General features: G+C 42.6%; 1 protein-coding gene across 1 annotated transcript in view; it reads left to right on the top strand.

The window, feature by feature from the left end:
- Positions 1-91: 91 nt before the first annotated feature.
- The window catches only part of si:ch211-168d23.3 (BRD4-interacting chromatin-remodeling complex-associated protein), a 20,260-nt gene continuing 8,683 nt past the window's right edge, over positions 92-11,668 (top strand). Inside the window, exons 1-11 of the mRNA XM_046062247.1 lie at positions 92-146; positions 1,107-1,293; positions 2,501-2,546; positions 2,802-2,844; positions 3,059-3,124; positions 3,327-4,868; positions 6,241-6,474; positions 8,174-8,819; positions 8,974-9,122; positions 9,888-9,949; positions 10,687-10,835. Of these exons, the coding sequence (XP_045918203.1) occupies positions 2,506-2,546; positions 2,802-2,844; positions 3,059-3,124; positions 3,327-4,868; positions 6,241-6,474; positions 8,174-8,819; positions 8,974-9,122; positions 9,888-9,949; positions 10,687-10,835 (2,932 nt within the window). The 5' untranslated portion in view covers positions 92-146; positions 1,107-1,293; positions 2,501-2,505. The remainder of the gene's footprint in view (positions 147-1,106; positions 1,294-2,500; positions 2,547-2,801; positions 2,845-3,058; positions 3,125-3,326; positions 4,869-6,240; positions 6,475-8,173; positions 8,820-8,973; positions 9,123-9,887; positions 9,950-10,686; positions 10,836-11,668) is intronic.

The following is an 11,668-nucleotide window of genomic DNA, read 5'->3' as shown; positions in this document are numbered from 1 at the left end:
TGCCCACCTCCATCCCACCCTACCCATACCCCATACACCACCACCCCCACCACCCCCTCTCCTCCTTTTAGCATCTGAAAAGACCACTGAGTGAGAATCGATGGCGCAGAGGCCCGCTTGACAGGACAATAAACCACAAAGAAGGGGTGAGTTTTTTTTTTTTTTTCCTCCTGTCGGTTGTTTTTTTTGAATTGCGGAATTACACTAATGGCACAACGATAAGAGAATCGCTCGGGGCTGGCTGCGTGGAAATCATATTTAACACAAGGCATCTTTTGTTACCGCGATATGATTTACAGCAGGCGTCAGCTGCCGTGGTCCCACTCAGGGGAAAAGAAAAATAAAGAAATTAGAAAAATACCACAAGGAGCAAACGGCTCCCCATCCTACATGGTTTGGGACATTCATTTCACACGACCACACATTCACCTTACGTAACCTATAAATGCATCACTGGAGCCTGGTCCTGTTATTGCAAGAGAATAGCATGCACTTGCTGCTGCAGGTTTAGATGAGGGTCGTTTGCCTGGATTTCATTGGGCGATGCGGAACCTTGAGGGTGTTAATGCGGTTGTCGTGTTGTAAACAAAAATATGTCAGCAGGACCGGAGAGGGAGGTTTGTCTTGTTTTTTTATGGGACCTCCCCGGGAAATTGAGCGCAAGGCAGAGAGTAATGTTATAATTGGCTTGCGCTGTGCCGAGCTTCTCCACATTGCTTTTTTTTTTTCAGCCATGAGGAGAGGATAAGTCACATCCCAGGCGCAGGGGGAGCCGTCTATTTACAGCTGAGGCGTTCAGATATGCCCCTCTCGTGTCTGTGATAGCCACAACAATAGCTTCCATTTTCCTCATCAGCCGCAGGCATGATCAATAGAATCCAAAACTAAATAAAAAATGATGCTATTATTGGTAAAGATTTGGTCCAGTCTCCACAGATGTCTGCAACAAAATTACACCAGCTCTGCCCACAGCTGAGGAGAAACTGATGAATCATATATTGATCTTATGTCTCACCGCTGAGATGAGAATGTGTTTTGACTGGAGGTAACCTCAAGTGACCTGACAGCATGTGGTGGTGTGTTTGTGCCCCCCCCAATTCATCCAGCCTAGAAACCGGCTTCCCGCACCGTGAGGACGCAGCGATGCCCCAGCAGAGGGAGGACCCGTCTCCGTCCCGCCGCCTCGGCCTGGCATCCTTCCGCCTCCAGACTCAAAAGCCCGGCCACGACTTCCCATGAGGCCGCTACTAGAACTCAGCTCGACCGATCTGTATGGGGCCTCTCATATATGAAGTAGGTTCATGTTGTGGTCTGACTCGTTCTGGAAAGCAGACTCATAAATGATACTCATGAGGAGTTGAGGTTGATGAGTGTTGACAGTGGGCGATTTGTTCATTTCATTTCAAATAGCCTAGGTAGAATGATGAAAATTTGCTTCATCATTTTATCTTTACATTGTTCTATCCAGTGATTGCCATCCTGTGGGTTGGGACCCCCAAAATGGAGGGGATGTCTGTCTCATACTTCTATTAAACAAAATAATTAAGATTTTTCTCATTTTTGCAAATGTTCTTGTGAAATACTGAAATGAAATACTTTCATCTTTTCTGGCCTCTAAAATCCTTCAAATGAAACAATCAGAGAGTAAATAAGTCTTTGGTTGAACTCATGGCCACACTGGTATCAATGTGATAAAGGGCCACAGGAAGACTTTATTTTAAGGGGTCACAAGTCAAACATGCAAATGTGAGGATTTCCCACGTTTCTCTGTTTTATAGAATTGCAAATCGATTTGGGACTCTTTGTCAGAAACTAAAAGCAATTCAAGCACGGCACCTTGTGTTCTGGGAAATTGTGATGAACATTTTTCACAATATTTTGACTTTTTATATATCAAACAATTGCTTAATTGAATATCATAAAATAATACAAAATAGCTGTAGATTGTTGTAGGAGAATGCTTTAAGTTTTTTTTTCAAATCAACTCTCCATCGGTGCAGGGCTAGACTGATTCCTTGTGGCCTGTGAGATCTGCTGGGTTTGTAAACTGAGAGCGTGTCTGATGTGAACTGTGAAGCAAGACCTTTAGGCGCTTTGTATACCAAGGGATCTTAAATTCAGAAAGCAACATGTTGTCGGTGGAGGTTTCTGAGGACCAGAGTCATCAGGTCTGATGTTTTTGTCATGTGGCAGCTAGGTGTGGTTTTAGCATGAAGACCTCAAAACAGAAAACTTCCGTATAGTCCAGCCTCCTCATGACAGAGGCGTGCATACGTTTCTCTGAGTCAGACTGGGAAAGAAAGTATTTTATTTTTTAGATATGTCTCAAATGGCAAATGGCAACCTTGGTGATACTGTTGAAATAATTAAAAAAAAATTAAAACTGCCATCTGAAATAAAATCATCTGTAGCTGCAGCAAAAATTACAGCAAAAATGTGTGTAATGCATTGGGTTTTCCTCTCTGATTGATCCTACACATGACTGCATTTGTCTTCTCAGTTGACATGGAGGATGAAGATGGGACTTGTCTACTTGATGTTTTGTGGTGAGTCTGTCTGATTCTTACTTGGATCCGGCAGAATAAAAAACAATATCCTGTAGATGATGAAAAGTAAGTAAGCAATAAAATCCTTTGTACAGGGTTTTGTTATTGCACGCTATATTTAGATTTAATGAGGTCTAATGTTCTCTTAAGCTGTACTTTGTTGTGTGCAGAAACCTTGGTTTGCACCAAATATTCACCAAGATTAAACAGATATTGATTGTAATTTTAATTTCAGTCCTCTCTTCGTCTTCACAGTGACCCCCAAGCCCTGAACGACTTCCTTCATGGGACCAATGAGGTAACAAAAGAGTCTTAAATAGAGAAGGACTCAAATAAAAAAATCAATAGTGCAAATGATAAATTCAAGATGGGAATATTTCTTGGCGCACAGTCGTGTGAGCTGTGTGGAGGAGGGCTGACAGTGTGAAAAAGAGTTTTAATGTAATACCGCATGCATTTCTCACCATGACTTTGTGAGCCCAACCTAAAATTGACTAATTTCATCTCACCAGCTGCAGGCTGAAGACCTGCTCATTAACTCCTCCTCTGGGGAGCCTTCCCTCTTCACAGATGCCCCGGTGAGTGTCTAGATCCACAGCCAGCAGCGTCACAACAACTAGCATTTTCCCCAGGAGAATGATTTTTTTTCTCTCCTTCTGCGCCTGAAACAGTTTTCTGTAAACTCCTGCTAATCATACAATTCTCCCCTCCTTTTAACTTTCTCTCCCTTATCCTGTTGTCTGTACCTCTCTTTCTATCTCACACTGATTCTTCCTCCAGAGTCCCGTCTCTCTGCTGGGAGATGGCAGGGATTCTCCAGACACACCTCCACCTGGGTGTGTGGACCTGTCCTTCCTGGAGGAGGCCCTCCTGTCATCGCCGGAGGGTGGAGAAGACCCACAGGTGGAGCAGGGAGAAACACCCGTGGAGGTTGGATTTGAGGCAAAGAAGGGAGAAGTGGAAGAAATGGAGGAGGCAGAGGTGGCATGTGATATCCTCCAGCAGAGCCTGCAGGAGGCTGAGATCACAGAGCAGACCATGGCTCTGGAGGCAGGTCTAGCCCAATCTGGGGACAGCCTGTCCCTGTACTCGCCTGCCCCTCTCCTCTCTCCACCCACCGTACCATTCTTACACAAGTCTGTGACCTTGCCTGTCACCCCAGTGTTGCCCAGAGACACCCAGGCAGCAGTGGAGCCCCCCCAGCCCTCCCTCCTGGCTGTAGGGCCAGGCTGCCCTTCTTTAAAACCTGCTGCCCCTCCTCAGCTGATGGGTCTCTTGCCTGGAAATGTGTTCCCTGCTGCTTCTCCAGAGACTTCCTTTTCTCTGAGTCCTGCCCAGGGATCCAGTATGATCATCCACAAGGCTGTTCCCAGTGTGACCAGTCGTCCTCTTATCACTCCAACCCTGAGAGCAACAACAGCAGCAGCCCCGGGCATCCTCCTGCAACGTGCCCCTCTTCACATCCAACCCAAGCTGCCCATCAGCATTCAGCCCAGACTGGTTCAAATTAGCCCAAAGCTTTCTGGGCAAAAACACACTCAAAGTCTTACTTTTGTCCCTGGGACTGCCTCACCAAATATTTTACTCTCCCAACCTCCAGGCCAAAAGCCTGCAGCTCCACCGCCGCAGCCCACCCAGCAGCTCCACAAACAGGTCAGCCTGCAGCTGGTCAACCAGGGCGGCTCCTTTGTGCTCCACCCTCAGGGACTCTTCCAAGGCCAAAGCCAATTCCTTCTTCCAGGCCAGTCCCCTGTTACAATCTCCCAGCCTGCCAGTGCAGCTCGATCGCTGCTGAACCCCAGTCACCAAGGCCCATCGGTCCACAGCCTGACTCCCTCTGCTGGGCAGCTCGTAGACGGCTCTCAGATCCTAACTGTGCCACAAAGACAGCTGAACTTCAGCCCTGTCTTCACCACCCCTACAGGGCAGCTAGCACTCCGCCAGGCCACTGTGCTTTCAGGACCTTTGCAGCTACAGTCAGCGCCCCCTACTGTCTTCCAGATGCCAGCACACCTGGCTGGAACCTACACTCCAGGAGGGCAGGGGCAGCGTGCAACCTTGGTCCACAGTCCAGCTCTTGGAAACCACATTACCTTGATCAACAGTTCAGGGGTGCTTCCCCCAGATCTCACGTCCATCTCGATTGTTAATGGCCCCTCAGTAGTTCAGGGGCTGCCTTTTGCTGCCCAGGCCCCGGCTCCTCAGACAGGAGTGACAGAAGGACAGCTGAGCCTCCAGCAAGCCTCCGTGGTGCTGCTGCCAGAAAGAACAATTCAGGAGGAGAGGACCAGCTCAGAGGAGACCTTCCACCAACTAGCACAAGTGAGTGGGCACCTCGGTCTCTATCATGGTATATGTAATCTGGCATTGTGGCTGGAGGACCCCTCCAAATCAATCTGCACCTAAACTGCATTTTGATGCAATGATAATGTAACATAGATAAAAAACTCATGAAGACTCAACATTCACTGTGATGGATTACACAAGATTCAATTGCATATCTAAATTATTTTTATACTCCACGAACATTTATGGAAACAGAGGATGTGTGTAATAGAAGAAATAAAATCAGCCAAAAAACCAACAACAACTGCATAGCATGCATGCAAATGGTGAGAAAAATGTCAGATATACTGTATGTAAACCGGTATAATTTACACCAAATAACAAAAGGACAAAAAAGTGCTGCTTTACAACCCTCAAGGGGTTAAATGTTTAAGCATGTTGCACGCCAGACTGAACCCCAGTCTGTAATGTTGAGACATGTATTTTGCTGAACACCATTTGATTGAGGTGTGGCCTGAATTTCAACATACTCAACTGTTTCAACCTGTGCAACCAGTGCAAAATCAGTTTTCTACGGTGTGTGATTCAGTCTTAAAATAGATTTAAAAAATGTAAATGAGCCATTTGATTTTGTTTATATGGATCAGAAGGCTTGGGACAGAATCATTCCTATACAAATGCTGTTTAAATAATTTGCTTAAAGTAAATTAAGGAGTCTGCTTACAGTGTTCATTTTGGGTCTTTTGCATGACAAAGTGGAAAAAAAATCTTGTTGTGGCTTAGAAGCCTATTAGCAACGCTGACGTTACTGCATTTGTAAACAGCACATTACTGTTTTAGGCTATAGCATAGTTATAATTGGACCAACAGTAAGCTATATTTTATAAACGGTACTGTATTGGATTACTGCATAGTGTATTTGAATTATACACAGTATTTTAATTTGAAGTGTCTGAAACAGCTGCACTGTATTTTGAAACAATTATATTCAGTAAGCAGTAAAGCTTTCTGTTTCAATACTTTATATTCATGTAATTAATATGGAACTTTCAATAAAATTGTAATCTGCATGAGAAATAAAGAAAAAGATAAGAAATCAGTTATAATAATCACCCGCTTATAATGATCAATTTGTCTAGGACAGGGATGATCATTATAAGAGGCTTCCACTGTATTACATTGCAATGTGTTTTTTTTTATTAAAACTAGTCACATCAGATTTGAGCCAAGTAGCAAACAACGTTTTTCATCACAATCATTGCCGAATACTTATTAACTATACTTTACTAAACCTCCTGGTGTCATTGGGTTGTTGAGCTGACAAACACAATGCACTCTGTACAAATCAACAACAAAAAAGTATTAAATTCAGTTTTAGCTCTGATGTCTATTTCTTCTCTTGCTGCAGCCCTACGGACATGTTCTCCAGCATGTCTCGGTGCAGCCAACCTCTTCTGGGCTGCAGTCCTCCTCTCCTCCTGTGGTGACAGTCCTGCAACCTCCTCCTGAACCACCTCTGGTCCCCGATCCAGCTGTGGAGATCCCTAAACTTTTGATGCCCCCAGCAGACATGACCCAAGTAGTGGAGGAGGTGACCCACTCGATGAGTCAGAACGAGGCCTTTATGCAACATCTGCAACAGGTCAGCGCTTTAACAAATTCCTGCAGATTTCTTCTAATTTAGTGATGAAATGCTTGTGCTGGTTTACATTTACATGTTGTTTTTTGACAGAGCTTCTCCTCAGTGATGATGTTTGTATTTTCTAATAGTATAGTTTAGTATAATACGACAAGTCCAATGATAATGATTAAAAATTAGAAAAAGATTAGATGCCATAAACAACAATAAGATATGGTAAACGGAATCCCAGTTATTTGGCATACCAGGAAGAAACAACTGTAAACAACAGTAAAAGAACGTCATGGAAGTACAACACAGTAATAAATGTAGGAAACAAACTGTTCACAAGAGTAAAAGTTAGAAGTAAAAGACAGAATATCAACAGTTAGCTTAACACTAAACAGTTACTTAGATTGTTGTTGCGACACATTAGCTCCAGATAGCTAGTGCAGTCTTGGTCAGCAGTAAACTTACAAGTAAAAGTACTCAAGTATTAGCATCAAAATATACTTAAAGTGCTCATTATGCAGAATTTCCCATTTAGTGTGGAAGAAGTATAAAGTAGCATAAAAAAGAAATTCTCAAGCACAGGGGCCTCACCATTCTACATTACTTGACATAACAGATTTGATCAACAGTACCTGCAGATAATCGTCTGATAATGGCATTTAGAGGGTGGGTAAAAGACACTTTTCAATATTTTCTTGGACACGGATCACTGACAAAATGCCCAATGTAATGATGTCAGGGATATTGCGCCAGTAGCAAAATTTAGCAACAAAATGTTTTACTGAAACCAAGTGCTGCTGGTATTTGGTTTAATTATGACGTAAATTGTGATTTAAAGTGAGACAGCAGCCACTGTGGCCACAAGAGATGCTTACAAAATAACAGCATTGAATTTCGCAAGATACTTACAAGATAACCGCAATGTATTTCCTTTAATTTCTCAGTGTTTATTGATTCAGTTGCTTTAAAGACATCATCAGTGTGCAGCCTGACTGAGCTAAAACGTTATGTAACAGAACTGCAAATAGACAAGTACCTACAAAGGCAGCCAACTGACACGGAAATGTCAATTACACAGGAATATCCATCAGTTTGTAGTGATTGCATCATCATAAGCTACTGGTCATAACAGACCAAGTAATGCTGTAGCTGCAAAACACCTGAATGTGTTGAATTGTTTTATTTCTGGTCTCAACCTTTTTTTGTTGTTGTCTTCGTTTGAAAGTTACATAGTTTGACTTTAAAGCTGATGTTTTTGTGTGTAAGTTGTTTTACATGTGTGACAAATTGTCTCTAATATGATGCGTTATTTTATTAGTGACTTTGTCTTATTTAAATATTATTAAAATGTTCCCATTGAAATAGGGATATCTAAGAAAACTGTTTATCAGCAATGAAATATTTAATTCATACCGGCCCATGTAACATCTGCCAGCTACTAATGACTATTGCTACTGTTGATGTCAGTCATGGCAAGGCTAATTTATATGCATAGAAAGAGTCAATGCAAAGTGTGGCATAGAAGGCAGGGGAAATAAATCAATTTAAAGACAGAAAAACAATAATGCTTTTTAATTTAGATTGTGTGTCTAAAGTTGCAAGCTGGTTTCATCTCTGTGCATCACTGTGGAACTATTAGCTGACTGCTTCCAAAAGGATCTATAAGATCTATCTAATTCTTCATCTTCTGTCGTCATCATTTCCACCACAGCAAGCACTTAGTTCTCCTATCACATCCGAATTGCTTGTCGGATCGCTGCCTGTGGTGCCGTTGGAGACACTTGCCTCCCCAGTCGCCAACGAGAGAGACACCCAACCACAGACCCATGCAGTCTCCGGTCAGGACACCCGCACTGTGATGTCTGACCAATGTGTCGAGGCTTCTCCGCTTCACTCAGACCCAGAGGACACGCCGCTGATCTGCCCCTCGCCTCCCATTCAGGACACCGAGAGACTAGCTCAGACGAGTTTCTCCCCTCCAGCTGGGCCTCGGATCACTCTGCCTGGATCTGAGAGTTCAGTCCCCCAGATCACAGCACCCCAGCTTTGCGTCGAGCCCCAAGTCCAGTACCAGGTCACTCATCAGCTCCAGGTTTCACAGGCCTTATTTGGCCAGGACCAGGTACAGATCCAGTCGTCCGTTTCCCAGTCTCTGCCCCAGATCCAGGCCTCAGCTCCCCAGCTCCAGGTCCAGTCATCTGTTTCCCAGCCTCAGTCCTCGGTCATGAATTCAGTCCACAGCAGTCCCTCCCCTCTGCGTGTCAGCGTCTCGGTGCCTCAGCAGCAGCCTGATCCCAGAGCTGCTGGTCTCTCCAAAGGAGGAGACGACTCCGCTGTCCAACAGCACACACAAAACAGTGAGTCTACATTAAAAATGACAGAGTGAAAAATGCCAACCATTATCACTTTTCCTACCTCATCATTGCTCTCCACCATCACTTTAATAATTATTATAAATATTAAGATCTGCAATACCATCATCATTACCTCTGTCTCTGTGTCCCTTTTCAGAGCCAACAGCTGCCTTGGTCGTGGAGAGTAAAGCGTTTACTCTTGATGACCATCCACCGTCTCCTGCAGCTCAGGGTGTCCAGGTTCACGGGCCCCCAGCTCCCAGAGAGTGCGTCCCCATCGAGACGAGCCAGCAGACCGGCACCAAGGTGAGAACAAGCTAAGATCCACTTTACTTAAAGTCCAGTTAATTTAAGATTTGTTTTCTTAAAATGTCATAAATGTAATTATAAATTAAAACATTTTAATTTGGATGTTGGAAGAAAACCTCCTAATTATCCAAAGTATTACATATATACATATTATCTTTAAGGCTGCATCTAAAGATCATTTTCATTATCAATTAATCTGTCAGTTATTTATTTTCTTAGTCAACTAATGATTGTTAGTTGGCTATTTGGCCCATAAAATATCAGAAAACTGTGGACATTGCTCATAATAATTTCCCAAACCCCAGGCTGACATGTATGTGTCTTGTTTTATTTTTAAACCCAAAGATATTACATTTACTATCATAGAAAACTAAGACAACCGGAAAATATTCACAGTTTAGAAGTTGAAACCTGTACATGTTTGGACATGTTATTTAAAAAAATATGACAATTATCAAAAATGTTGCAGATGAATTTTCTGTCAACCCACTAACTGATTAATTGACAAATCATTTCAGCTGTAATTATATTATATATCTTGTTTATTTAGTTTCATACAGAGAATAAATGGATATTCAAATTTTTGTAATGAGTCAAATAATTTCCTCTGTAGATTAAAATGAATTGGCTCCAGTCTTGAAACAGAGATGGCAGACTTTGAAATGATTATTTGTTTCATGCAGCAAACATATTATTAATGACTTGAAAATGCACCCCTGTCTCCGTCCTTTGATCTCATCCAAAATGTTATCTGGCTGCCAGCTGGCAGGTCCTCTGGAGCAGCAGAGAGATGAGAGGCTCACACCAGCAATGCGCAGGCACAGGTAAGAGGCAGAGAGCAGCAACTCTGGTGACGATGATGTTGGATCGATGTTGATTTTCTTCATAAGTTTTGAATTGATGTCATGGACATGAAGTAAATGAATTTTTTTAACAATGAAAATGTGTGGGGAAATTATTGCAAATATTTTAAGTGTGTAGCCTATAACCTCTGTACCGCAGCCACTTGGGACCCTAACAGGCTACTTTTAACCAGTTTAAGAGGTGCTTTACTAAATCTTATCTTAAATTTGATCCTTAACAAATAAAAGATTTCACTTTTAGTAATAAAGCTGGCTTATTCACAACTAAAATGGTCATATTACTGGATATGACATATGTATATATATATATATATATATATATAAAGAGATGCTTTCGTACCTCAGTAATAATCACCCATGTAGTTTTATGTATTAACAGCTGTCTGGTTTCACAGACATGGATTTAATGATTGATTGACTGATATCTTTTATTTTGAACATGTAAATAAAATTAAAATAAAAAATCTGATCCATAGTCTGATCCTTCAGTAATGTTTTTTAATCTCGGTCCTCTAGGACTCTTTTCACGGTTTCTACCACTGCTACAGTCTCTGCTACTATTTATTACATCATTCAGTAATCTTGGCGGTAAAATAAAAAACTACAGTGCCATGTTTTATTATGTTACCAGTCTGTCGTCTCCAGGCTTTTGTGTATTGCAGCTCAGGTTAACATAGAGTTTTCTTTTTGGTCGTCAGGTTCCAGCAGCAGATTTGTTTGGACCACGCAGCGGTTCAGACCCCCTTCACCGGCACAGCCTTTTCCACACTGAAAGATGCTGTGAGATGTCTGCTACCATACCACACCTGCACTGGTCACCTGCCCACTCAGGATGACTTCAATTTAGGTGAGTGAGCTCTGGCTGATGAATGTCCCGATCTAAGCAGCTTAGAACTAGCTCAAGTGGGCGACCCAGTGGGCTTGAACAGGTTTTATACATCCAAAGAACTTCTATAAAAACCAGACCAGGCGTCTAATTGAGACCTACTGTACATTGATCAAAACATGTAGCCGCACACGGCCAGTAAAAGGATGTTAGATCCCGAGTCACCCATGTTCAGGAGGTACTGGACCAGCTCTCCGTCTTAAAGGGTCCGATCCTCTAGGCCTATGGGTATTACCCTAGTAGGTATGACTGAGGACTGTTTAAGCTGGTGTCGAAGAGATTCGTCTGGCTTCTAACTGTCTTCTTCCGAACGCCTACCCTGCTTACTCTGAGATAGCACCTGACTGAATAGCCCTAGAGCCAGATACCACCCCAGCCACGCCCGTTAACGACAGCTCTCTTCTCATTGATCAGTGCACTTGGTATGGTTGCCAGGTTGGTATTTAGTGGCCAGGAAAATAGGCCCCAAGGATAAGTTAATTTCAGTGGCTAGAGCAACCTATAAGAACCTCAAAGATGTTAAACACACTTTACCTAATTGATTACTACCTTAGTGAGGAAATAACTTCAATGTCGACTATCGTTCTTTAAATGCAGTGATTATATATTTTATTGCATAAAGTTAGCAAGGGCAAGCATACAACTGAAATTGGTTAAAATTGAGTAAAAATAATAAAACTGTTAAAATTCAAAACCTGATACGAATAGCTGAGCTTGAGTGTTTTTGGTTATCTTCTTTTTGGAGAGAAAGGGAGGGGAAGGAGTTGTCCTGGCCAAGGAGTTCTTTCCCTCTT

This window comes from Micropterus dolomieu, linkage group LG11 (genome assembly GCF_021292245.1).
Source record: "Micropterus dolomieu isolate WLL.071019.BEF.003 ecotype Adirondacks linkage group LG11, ASM2129224v1, whole genome shotgun sequence".
Taxonomy (NCBI): domain Eukaryota; kingdom Metazoa; phylum Chordata; class Actinopteri; order Centrarchiformes; family Centrarchidae; genus Micropterus; species Micropterus dolomieu.
The sequence above is the reverse complement of the archived record's forward strand: the minus strand, read 5'-3'. Positions and strand labels throughout refer to the sequence as shown.